The sequence below is a fragment of the Antechinus flavipes genome, chromosome 4, assembly GCF_016432865.1.
Source record: "Antechinus flavipes isolate AdamAnt ecotype Samford, QLD, Australia chromosome 4, AdamAnt_v2, whole genome shotgun sequence".
In the NCBI taxonomy this organism is placed as follows: Eukaryota; Metazoa; Chordata; class Mammalia; order Dasyuromorphia; family Dasyuridae; genus Antechinus; species Antechinus flavipes.
Window position 1 is genome coordinate 340,792,966 of NC_067401.1, and position 13,187 is coordinate 340,806,152.

Genomic DNA, 13,187 nt, shown 5'->3' on the forward strand with positions numbered 1-13,187 from the left:
TGTATCTACCAATCAAAACTATATTATAGCTCAAGAGTCACAGAATCTGACCTGAGACACTTACTAACTAGGTGACTCTGGGCAACTAATAATCTCTATTTGTCTACAACTTCCTTACTTGTAAAATGGGGATAATAAAAGCTTACTTCTCATGATTGGTATGAGGAGCAAATGAGATAAGAATAGATTAGTTAGCATAATGCCCAATATAGTATAGTAAGCAATATATAAAGTTAATAATAATAGTAGTAGTAAGAAAGCATCTCAGAGAAAAATTAGTTCAATTAATACATTAAAAAACCTCTAATACAATATACTTGACTAGAAGATTTTGCTTAAATATCTCTAGTGAGAGAAAACTCTCACTATATCTATACCTGTCCAGGTAAAGCATAATACTTTTAGATACTTTGAATTGTTAGGGAGTTTTTCTTACATTAAATTTAAATTGGTAAGTTTGCAAGTTCCAAACATTACTTCTTATGCTTTTCATACTTGCAGACATTTTATTTTTGCATGCAAATATGGTAATTCTGAAATACTATGTAGGAAGTAAGTGGTGGCTTAAAATATGAAATATATTTTAGATATATTTGTTTATTCTAATTATAAAATAACTCAGAAAAATAGTTAAAGAAAAAGATTTTAAGATAAAAGTAGTATATTGTATATGTTTGAATTTCATTGCTGTTTTTACCTCATGACGAGAAATCTGGGCTTGTAGCTCTTGGATATTACTGGTGGCCACTGGCTTATCTTGAATCTCTCTATGAGCCCCTTCTATTAGTTGTTGTAGATGCTTCATTTCTTGTTCATATTGTTCATACTGCACTACTGCTTCCTATAGAAAAAAAAAGTTGTACTTTCCTAATTACTATATAAAATGAAGTTATAAACAATGAAACATCATTAAATAAAAGACTATAGGGAGAAATATATGTGTGTGTGTGTGTGTGTGTGTGTGTGTGTGTGTGTGTGTGTGTGTATGATAGGCTAATGAGCCCAAGTCATACCCTGGCTTGACAGAAGTTATGGACCCTATGGACTTTTAATAATGTGATTGAACAGAATAGATCAGAAATGAAAATGAAATGCTTGTTCATCTATTTCACAAAGTGTTACATGTTTTAATTATTTTTAAGAATGAATATATGATCCCCAATTGGTAGTCAAAAGATATGAACAATTTTCAGGTGATGAAATTAAAGCCATCTATGATTATATGAAAAAATGCTCTAAATCACTATTGATTAGGGAAATGCAAATTAAAACAACTCTGAGGTACCACCTAACACCTCTCAGATTGGCTAAGATGACAGGAAAAGATAGTAATGAATATTGGAGGGGATGTGGGAAAACTGGGACATTAATGCATTATTGATGGGGTTGTGAAATGATCCAACCATCCATCCAAAGCAATCTGGAACTATTCCCAAAGAGCTATAAAACTGTGCATACCCTTTGACCCAGCATTGCAATCCCTGGGAAATTATAAAAGGGGGGGGGTGTGGTAAGATCCACATATGAAAAAATGTTTGTATCAGCTTTTTTGTGGTAGCAAAGAACTGGGAAATGAATAGATGCCCATCAATTGGGGAATGGCTGGACAAGTTGTGGTACATGAAGGTAATGGAATATTATTGTTCTATAAAAATGATGAACAAGATGATTTTAGATAGGCCTGAAAAGATTACATGAACTGATGTTGAGCAAAACAAGCAGAAGTGGGAATATATTGTATACAATAACAGCAAGAATATGCAATGATCAACTATGAAAGACTTGGTTCTTCTCAGTGACTCAGTGATCCAAAGCAATCCCAATAGATGTTGGAAAGAAAATGCCATCTGCAACCAAAAAAAGAACTAAGGAGACTAAATATAAATCAACACATGCTAGCTTCATTGCTTTTTTCTGTTTTTTTTTTTTTTTTCATTTCTCCCATGGTTTTTCCCATTTACTCTAATTTTCCTCTTCCAACATGATTCATAAATCAATGTATATTAAAAAATAAACTTACTACAATAAAAAAGAATGAATATATGAGAATGTGATATGACCGATAGATTATTGTGTTTGATTTAAATATTTTTGTCATAAGTATTTCTTTTATGTTGAAGAAAATAAATAGTTGTCCTTTGCTTGACATACTTTGTTTATTGAGCATGTCTCTAGAAAGGACCATGATTAAAAACTAAGCTTTGGTTTAGAAATTTCTATAGAGTTTTAGATGGAATTTGGGGCAAGCCTTATGCTTGCTTTGGACAAATTATAATTTGTCCAAAATCATAAAACAATTTTCTTAGAAATGCTAAGCAAAATTTATTATGCCCCTTCTGATTCAGAATATTTTTTCAATTACATGTCAAGTATTTTTGCATTCAGTAAAAAAAAAAAAAAACTTTTGAGTTCCAAAGGATAGGAATATATATATATGGATGTGTATGAGTGTGTATATTTGCATACATGCATGTAAAACACATATAACCTCTATATTATAAATGTCTTTCCATACTTATACATTTACACATATGTTGCCTCTTTCATTAGAATGTAAGTTTCTTGAAGGCATAAACTATTTTCTCTTTTTCTTTGTATCAATACCTAGTACACAGCATGTGCTCAAAAAATTCTTGTTAATTACTTGCTTGACTGATCATGAAAGTAATAATTAGAAAAATAGAGAAGGCTGAAAAAGAGAATAGAATGGAAAATATGCCAAAGTAAGATGATGTTTTTGTTCATTGAAGAGGGCTTGTGCATAAGTTGGTGAAGAATCAAAATGAGATTTACACATATTTGCATAGAAACTAGCAATAAAATAAGTAATAGAGCTTACTAATATTTTAAAAAGTTGAAGAATATATGTTACACAGAAGCATATCTGTTTCAGTATTATTTTAAAGATATTTTGACTGAGATAATGCCACACAAAATTAACTTTTTCATGTCCTTGTTTGTATAAGCATCAGAAATGTTCAATTTTTATATTATTTATTCCAATACTTTTTCTAGCTTATTTCAACTGGCCCAAATGATTGGGCATTAATTCAAAACCTAATCTTTATATTTGACATGACAGTCTGATAAATCAAACATTATGGGTATATTTTGATTGCTGAGAATGCATGGATCTAAAAAACCAAGTGCTCTATATCATTGCAACAAAATTTATTACAGAAACCTCCTCACACACATACTTGCCTGCATTATGTTGCACTGCTGGATGGCTGTGTGTTGCAAACGGCTGGCTTCTTCTTGAAGTCTGAGTGCCATGTGGCATATAGGCAAGTTAGTGACTACTTCTTCGGGGATTCTTAGAGCACTCTGACAAATTTGCACAGCTTCTACCTTTGGCTTCAGTGATTCCATTTCAGATAGCAGATGCTGGAAATAAAACATATGTTTTATTTAGTTGTGAATAAAAATTTAAATTTAAACAAGCTTCATTATGGCAAAAGGAGATTAATTAATCAGATAAAAAGTGAAGGAAATCATAGTCTCATTTCTTGTTGTCTAGAAAGGTCATATTTTCTAAAATTAAATGGAATTTCACTTTTAATAGAAAAAATAATAAATTTAGTTTTCTATGATAATTTCAATCAATATTCATATTTTTTTAAAAAAATTTGAACTTCAGACAGTTCATTTAATTAGATTACTCTAAATTTGTATCCTTAAATTAGTCTAAACTGTCCAGTAATATCTAAATAATCATTAAACAGCATTAATATGGATCATTAAAGTACATAAGTCAATACATCCCCAATGGTTTAAAGAATTTTTTTTAGTTTTTGCAGGGGAAAGTTGTGAGGAAAATAAGATTAAATGATATGTCCTCAATTACACAGCTAGTAATAGTAAAGTGTCTGAAGTCAGATTTCACCTCAGGTCCTCCTCACTCTAAGGCTGATGCTCTAGCCACTGTGTCACTGAACTACCCCCATTTAATGAATTCTTTATATGAATTCCTTGCATTCTGTAAGGAACCACTATGACTTTTTCATTAAACTACTACTGATATTTTATTTCTATGTTTGTTTCTTTTATTTACCCCCCAAAAAACCAAATGCCAGTCCATCTAGCATATCTAACTGTGGTAAGAAGTTAGCTGAAAGCCCTATTTTAGGGCTCCCAAATTCCTAGGTATTTCCCTTGGATGAATTTTGACTTCAAAGATCTAATCTCTCTTTAGTACCAAGGCATCTTTATATTATAAACCCAAATTCCAGGCCTTAGATAACAATCTATAAAATAACAGACCAAAAAACAAGCAAACAAAAACTAAACACATAAAAACTCTAACATGTATCAGACTTGTCAGAAAACAACAACAAAAAAGAAAACACTTAAGAAATCATTTAAAAGTTTAAAATTCCTGAAGAAAAATAATATTCTATCTCATTTCCTTAAAAAAATTCTTCACAGAATAGATATGTAGCTCATAAGGTTTTATTCCTAAGATAAAAAAATTTCAAAGTAACCTATATACAATTAGAACAACATATTCAGCTACTTCTTAATTAATTTATTTTTTTTACCTGTCGATGAGAAAGCTGTTCTTTCAGACTTAAACGTCCTAACTCTGGTGAAGTAAGAGTTTTTTGAGCTTGCTCAAGAGCAGCTTGTAAGATTTTTATTTCAGCTTCAAATTTTTTCATATCCTAGAAAACCAAAAGAGCAACAAACAATATAAATTATAAATGTTTCAAAGATTAAAGTTTCATAAAAGTTAGACAACCAAGAAAGAGACATCTTGTCAGAGTTGAATATTGAGTTGACTGTAGACTAATGACTACTGGAATGTTGGAACCTTCATTTACCTTTGCAGCATCTTGTAGAGTCTGCAAACGTGATCTAATAAGTTGCCGTAACCCCTCTGTCTCTCGTCCCAATTCTGACACTTGCTGAGACATGCCTTCTGTACAATAAACACTGCTCAGATATTCAATCTTTTCTTTCATTGCCTCCAGATCAATGTGAATTTCTCCAGACTCCTCTAGCATGGTCTGAAATGAAATTATCTATGGTAATAAAGTCAGTCTTTCAAACTTTCTAGTTGTCAAACAGATGAAAAAATAGATCTAAAAGTTACAATTGGATTAAGTAGGAAGTAAGTCCCTAAATGATTTTTTGTTGTTGTTGTTGAGAACAAACTTTGAACATAGAAAAGGATATATTCATCACTAGGATAGAACTTTTTATTAAGAATAAATCACCCTGATAATTAGTGGATATAACCCAGGAATAAAGGTAAAGAAAGGGCCTGTGATTTCATAGAGAATTTCAGTTGAGCTAATTTCCCCAACCATTCATTCTGCTACTTACAGCACTAGAAATTTGCTTCAAGCACCACGAAGTTAAAATGATTTATCCAAAAGTAACACAGCCTCTTTTTTTACTAATCAATTGGAAATGCTTTCACATCAAGTCCCTATAGTATTTGATGTAATAAGGCAACTGTGTATCAATTTATCTTTTCAGGTAATATTTGAAAATTAATGCTCAAAGTTACCTGATAAGAAATGAATTGTTCTCGAAGCTGATTGGCAGAAGTCCAAGCAATATTTCCATGTACCAAGACCTTAGCTTTTTCTACCCACTTCATTATATATTCCAACATCTCATTATATTCTTCTAAGTGTGCAGCTGCCTGAAAAATAATCAATATGAAATCATTTTTTGTTAAACTATAAGAATTAAGAAATCAACATCTTCTACACTGTCATTGTAAAGCTACTATTTCTCTTTTTTAAAATGATCTCATAGAGTATAATCTCTTTGAGGACATAGACATGCCTTATATAAATTCACTATCTAGCCCAGCAATTAACTTTACAACAAAATAAAATAGTTGGGGGTGGGGGGTCTACCTGCCAAGACAAATCCAAGAACTATATGAAAATGATAACAAAAAACACTTCTCACACAAATAAAGTAAGATCTAAATAATTGGGAAAATATGAATTGCTCAGGGGTAATCTGAGCTAATATAATAAAAATGACAATTCTACCTAAATTTTATAGAACTAGAAAAAATAACAAAATTCATCTGGAAGAACAAAAGGTGAAGAATATTAAGGAAATTAATGGAAAAAAAATACAAAGAGTGTTGGCTTAGTAGTACCAAACCTAAAACTATATTATAAAGCAGCAATCATCAAAACCATTTAGTACTGCCTAAGATATAGAGTGGTGGATCAGTGGAATAGATTAGATATAAATAGTTTGACTCATTAACAAGGCCTGTAGTAATCTAGTATCTGATAAACTCCCAAACTCCAGTTGCTAGAATAAGAACTCATTATTTGACAAAAATTATTAGGAAAACTGCAAAATAATAAGTCGGGATAGACCTACATCTCACACCCCATGCCAAAATAAGGTCAAAATGGATACATGATTTGGGCATAAAGGATGATACCATAAACAAGTTAAGAGAACAAGGGATAATTTATCTATCAGAACTTTGTAGAAGAAAGAAATTTATGACCAAAGAAGAACTAGAGAATATTATAAAAGGCAAAATGGACAATTGTTATTACATTAAATTAAAAAGGTTTTGCATTAACAAAACCAACAGAAACAAGATTAAAAGGGAAATAGAAAGCTGGGGGAAAATCTTTAGAATCAGTGTTTCTGATAAAAATCTCATTTCTAAAATACATAAAGAACTGTGTCAAATTTATAAGAATACAAATAATTCCCTAATTGATAAATGATCAAAGGATATGAACAGACAATTTTCAGATGATGAAATTAAAGCCATCTATAATTATATGAAAAATGCTCTAAATCACTATTGATTAGAAAAGTGCAAATTAAAACAACCCTGAGATACCACCTCACATCTCTCAGATTGGTTAAAATGACAAGAAAAGATAATGATAAATGTTGGAAGGGATGTGAGAAACTAGGATGTTAATGCATTGTTGATGGAATTGTGAAATGATTCACCATGTAGAGAACAATTTGAAACTATGGCCAAAAATCTAAAAGAAACGTGCACACCCTTTGACCCAGCAATGCCACACAGAGTTTATCCGAAGGAAATTACAAAGGAGGGAAAAGGACACACATGGGCAAAAATGTTTGTAGCAGCTCTTTTTATGGTAACAAGGAACTGGAGAATGAATAGATGCCCATCAATTGGGGAATGGCTGAACAAGATATGGTAGATGGAGATAATGGAATATTAATTTTTTTTAACTAAAGCTTTTTATTTTCAAAATATACACATGGATAATTTTTGACATTCACCCTTACAAAACTCTTTGTTTTAATTTTTGCCTTCCCTTCCCCCACTCCTTCCTCCATTTGGAAAGTAATCCAATATAAATTGAACATGTGAGATTCCATTGTACATATTTCCACAAATAAAATACTATTTTTTATTAAAAAATAAATGACCTGATTTTAGAAAGGCCTGAAAAGATTTACATGAACTGATGATGAGCAAAACAAGCAGAATCAGTAATACATTGCATACAACAACAGCAAGAATGTGCAATGATCAACTGTGAAAGACTTGGTTCTTCTCAGTGGTTCAGTGATCCAAAGCAATCCCAATAGACTTTGGACAGAAAATGCCTTCTGCATCCAGAAAAAGAACTAAGGAGACGATATATAAATCAACACATGTTATGTTTACTTCCTTTTTCTGTTTTTTAAAATTATTTCTCCCATGCTTTTTCCCTTTTGCTCTGATTTTTCTCTCTCAAAATTATTCATAAAGTAATGGGTATTAAAAATAAATTTCCTAGAAAAATAAATTAACTTTACACAAAATAAGTATTTAATATATTTTGTTAAATAAGTTACTTAATATAAATTACTTAATAAATAAAAAAGTAAGAAATAATTAAGTTGTTTTAAAAAAAATTCTATTTAGAAGCAAAATACACATAGTTTTAGTGATCTTTTGAATAATTCCCTTTTGTTACATTAAAATTCCTCTGTATTTATGGCTACTATTCTCCCCCTTCACTTCTACCCCATGTAATTTGATGTAAGTCCCTTTGTCATTATAGGTTACTAAGGTGTATTGATAGATCTAAAACCAATGAACAAATATTGATTTTATTTTTCCTGATTGCTCATTTGTTAAAAATGTCAGAAATAAATATACAAAGGCTTGTTTACTAAACTTTCTAATTACTCAAGGGCATTTTTATGCTATGTTAATTTATTCAACAAATATGAAGTACCTGTTATGTGCAAAATTTTGTTCTAGGCATTAGAATTATATATAGAATAAGTAGTATACTGTAGATCAAAATCAATTTTTTCACACTATGGTTTTGTTTCAAATTTTTAATACTTTGAGAAAAATAATTTTAAATCATGATAACTAACACTGGAACACCCAAATCTTAATCTACATGAATTAAGATGTGATGTTATTTTTATACACATATCAGTGTTATTGATCAAGAGAAAAACAGCCAGAAACAATACTAATAACTTCTCAAAATAGGCTCTGCCCTTATCCTTAAGCTCTTTTCCCTTTTTATTATTTCACTTGGTGACCTATCTCATTAGTCCCATGGATTCAATTATTCTTTCTATACTGATGATTCTCAAATCTATCGTTCCAGACTTAATAGATTTGCTGATGTTGTGTCTCACAACTGCCTATTAGATATCTCAAGCTATATGTCCCCTAGACCTAACTCAATATATCCAAAACTTAATTATTTTCCCTTTTAATGTTCTCCCTTTTCAAACTTGAACTTCCTTATTACTGCCTCAAGTACCACTATCTTCCAAACCTAGCTCAAAACCTAGGTATTAAGCTTGAGTCTTCAATCTTCCTCATGCACCATATATCTTGAATTCTATCAAATATGTGTACTTCTCTCCTCTGATATTGCTATCCATCACTCTGGAACAGACTTTATTTCTTTATACTCAGACAAAAGTCTTCTGGTTGTCTGCTTGCTACAAATTTCTCCTCATTACAGTCTATCTTCCACTTAATAGCCAAAATTATTTTTCTAAATTGCAGATCTGATCACGTCACCCTTATATGCAAGAAGCTCCAGTGCTCCCCTATCACTTCAAAGATCAAATATAAAACCCGTTACTTGACATATAGTCTTTCATAATTTAACCCTCTATCCTCACTATTCCAGTCTCCTTATATCTTCTTTGTTGGAATCCTTACTAACTGCTAAGTAATTAGAGTTGATCTAATCTTACAAGAAGTTGTTTTGGCCAGAACCTGAAACAAGGTACTAAGTAGAACTAATCAAGACAAGGCTTGTGTTCCCACCTTTACTCAAAGTCCACACCTTAAAGCTCTTTGGGCCAGAGAGCACTATGGGAGAAAACCCATAATCCCATTCTCTCAGAAGGTTCACATATAAGGCGAGACAGCCATTCCAGAATACATTTTTTCCTCTTGGCTGGCTGATCGCGCTAGACTCGAGAGAAACGACTCTGCTGCAGAGAACACTTTTGACGGACTTCAGTGGAGCTACGCCAGAAGCCCTCTCTCCGCGGCAAATTGGTGGCTGGGCCCCCCAGAAGGAGATAAGAGAGATCTTCCATCTCTGTTGGAGGCAGAAGAAGGCAGAGGCAGAGGCTGAAGGACAGAACCTTTGGATTTGGAGACATCCGAAGGGCTCTAAGCCTCTAAACCGGCTGTCCTCTGAGAACAAACTCCAACATTTGAACTCTTAACATTTGGCGCCCGAACAGGGACCGATTCAGATCCATCTGAACTAGATCACAACATTTTGGCGCCCAAGCGTGGGAACCAAGGACCCTACTTTCACAAGAAGTCTCCAGTGACCAGGAGGAAGACTCCTTTTTTGGCTGAAATGGGACAGATCCTAGGTAAAGATTCTCCATCCCCCACCCCAACCCCCCCAACCCCAGACCCACCCAGGAGTGGTGCTATAGAAAGCCTGCTTAAGCTGATAGAAGATCAAGGGCTACTTGTAACTTGGGGACAAGCAGCTAGACTTCTGGCTACATTAAAACGCACCTCCCCTTGGCTCTTAGAGGAAGAGAAAATCTCTCTAAAAAACTGGGCATTGGTTGGTCAACAGCTCTCCGCATATTACAATGAAAACGGTCCTCGTTCAGTTTCCATTGAAGTATTCTTTTTATATAATACGATACAGATGGCCTTAAAATACCGTACTTGTTCTAGGAAAAAAGGAAAAAACTCTAGGAATAGCCAAAGGGGGAAGCCTGAGATAAAGGAGGAAGACAAAGAACAGATTAATGGCCATATCCCCACAGGGCAGGGAGACTTAAGTGAGGCTCAAGGGTGGGGTGAATCTGAGGCAGCCTCAGCCCCACCTGAGGAGCAGGTAATTGACTTTCCTTCATCAACTCCACCCTCCTGGATGGAGGGAGGAGGGGTAGTGGGGGGGGCAGTGACAGCAACAGCACCTCCCCCCCAGCATCCAGCACCTCCCCCCCAGTATCCAGCACCTCCCCCCCAGTATCCAGCACCTCCTCCCCAGCATCCAGCACCTCCCCCCCGGCATCCAGCACCTCCCCCCCAGCATCCAGCTGCTCCTTTGACTAGATTGCAAAAGGGACTAATTAAGGCCAGAGAAGAAGGGAAAAATGTATCAGAATTTCAACACCACATTTTTCCTGTAATTCAACAGTTTAATTCTTCAGGTCAAGAAAGTAGAAGATACTCACCTTTTGATATAGAAATCCTCAAAGACCTGAAAAAAGCTTGCACTCTTTATGGGGCTACATCAGCTTATGTTAAGATGCTATTGCAAAATTTGTCTTTTGAAATCTTGACCCCTAATGACTGGAAATCGATAGCAAAAATATGCCTAGAACCTGGACAGAACTACTTGTGGCTTTCTGAATATAGTGAGCTCTGTAGGATACAAGCCCAACAAAATATTCAAAGTGGAGTTCATACTGCAATCACCTGTGACCTACTAACAGGTACAGGTCCTTATGCAGATGTCACAGCACAAATTAGTTATTCCGTAGCAGCATATCAGCAAATTGCTGATAATGCTATCAAAGCGTGGGCTTCTCTTCACAATAAAGACGACAAGGGGGGGGCCTTCACAAAAATAACACAAGAGCCAAATGAACCCTTCGCTGACTTTGTGGGACGCTTGCAGACAGCTATCATAAGAACAAATGGAGAAAATGCAATAACAGACATCTTGATAAGGCAACTTGCTAAGGAAAATGCTAATGAGGTTTGCAGAAGAATTATACTAGGACTGCGCAAGGATGCTCCTTTAGAGGAACTCATAAGATGCTGTGCCACAGTGGGCACAGGTGCCTTTTATAGCCAGGCTATGATGCAGACTTCCCAAAATCCAAACATGAGAAGACAGAATCCCTCTTGGCAAGGGACTTCCAGAGAGACTCGTAGATGCTTTCAGTGTGGAAAAGTAGGACATCTGAAAGCTCAATGTTGGTATAGAGATAGAATGGGAAGACAAGGTAGGAGAACAAGACCCCAAACCCCATGTCCAAAATGCAACAGAGGCTTCCATTGGGCCTCAGAATGCAGACAGATTCGGGGAAATGGGATGAGGGGCCCAGCCCCAGGGCCCAAGGCAAAAAACACTTGGGGCATGATGGCAGCCAATGGTGCACCCAGAGAGTGCCTAGAAGTCCAGTACCCAGACATGACCAATCAGCCAGAAAGCCATATGATGGGAGAAGGGGATTACACAGTCAACCAGCCAGGAAGCAACCTGATGGCAGAAGGGAATTACAATTGGGGAGAATAGAGCTGTATGCAGCTGGGACAACTGAGATACCCCCTGGAGAGGTGAAATCTGTTCCTCTCCAGCCTATGGATCCCTTACCTCCAGGCACAGTAGGCTTGACCATTTCACCTCCTTGTATGTACAAAACAGTGTCCATCCACACACTGATGTGGGAAACTGGGGAATGTGTAGATAATATCCCAGTCACTAATACAGGTAGTCAATGTGTGACTTATCACCCAGGAGACGTAGTAGCATCAGGTTTACTCATACAGAATCCTAATAAGCAGCCTCGTGATAGTCACCCAGGTTCTGACTCCAGACCACAAAAACCAGAAATATACTGGACAGCAGCAGTAACGGCTGACCGACCTATGCTCATTATCTATATAAATGGCCTACCATTGGAAGGATTGGTAGACACAGGTGCGGATCGTACAGTTATTAAAGGTGCCAGTTGGCCCAGTCACTGGCCAAAGATTAAAGCAGATACCTATATGTCTGGAGTAGGAGGATCAATAGCAGCTGAAGTTAGTGCTGCCCCTATGAGATGGACTTTTGAAGGCAAAACAGGAGTTTTTACTCCTTTTATAGTTGAAAAAATCCCCATCAATCTGTGGGGAAGAGACGTTTTACAACAATTGGGGTTAAAAATGAGTACTTCGGTTTTTTAATCAGGGCTGCTGTTGAAGGCCTGCCAACACTTTCACCTATTCCTATCCAATGGAAAACTGATACACCAGTGTGGATAGAACAGTGGCCCTTAAGTAGCGATAAAATTCAGGCCTTATTAGATATAGTACAGGAGCAGCTTGAACAAGGGCATTTACAACCTTCTCTAAGTCCTTGGAATTCCCCAGTGTTCGTTGTAAAAAAGAAATCGGGAAAATGGAGGATGCTCACTGATTTAAGAAAAGTGAACGAACAGATGGAAACTATGGGAACTCTTCAGCCTGGACTTCCATCTCCTACTCAGCTTCCTAGAGAATGGCCTCTTTGGGTTATAGACATCAAGGATTGTTTCTATTCCATTCCTCTGGATAAGGAGGATATGAAGAGATTTGCCTTTTCGGTGCCCAGTGTCAATTTAGCTGAGCCTTATAAAAGATATGAATGGACGGTTTTGCCACAGGGTATGAAGAACAGCCCCACTATGTGTCAAATGTATGTTGCTGCTGCTCTTGCTCCAATAAGAAAAGCATTTCCAAAAGTTATGCTATTACATTATATGGATGATATATTGGGTTGTGCACCTGAGGAACAAATGCTAGAAGCATGTCTACAAAAAACCATAGAAACACTAAGATACTACAAACTTCATATCGCTACAGAAAAAATTCAAAGGCATGCTCCTTTTCAATATTTAGGATATGAAATATATCCTAAGGCACTTACACTACAAAAACTGTCTTTAAGAACAGAGAGGTTGAACACCTTAAATGATTTCCAAAAATTAATAGGAGATATCCAATG

General features: G+C 35.3%; 1 protein-coding gene across 3 annotated transcripts in view; it reads right to left on the reverse strand.

Annotated features, from left to right (window-relative positions):
• The window catches only part of SYNE1 (spectrin repeat containing nuclear envelope protein 1), a 593,997-nt gene that overhangs the window by 183,125 nt on the left and 397,685 nt on the right, over window positions 1–13,187 (reverse strand). For all 3 annotated transcript variants that reach the window (XM_051997964.1, XM_051997961.1, XM_051997962.1), the window contains 5 exons: window positions 5,516–5,653; window positions 4,824–5,009; window positions 4,542–4,664; window positions 3,205–3,387; window positions 698–841 (listed from right to left, as the gene is read on the reverse strand). In XM_051997964.1, coding sequence (XP_051853924.1) covers window positions 698–841; window positions 3,205–3,387; window positions 4,542–4,664; window positions 4,824–5,009; window positions 5,516–5,653 — 774 coding nt within the window. The remainder of the gene's footprint in view (window positions 1–697; window positions 842–3,204; window positions 3,388–4,541; window positions 4,665–4,823; window positions 5,010–5,515; window positions 5,654–13,187) is intronic.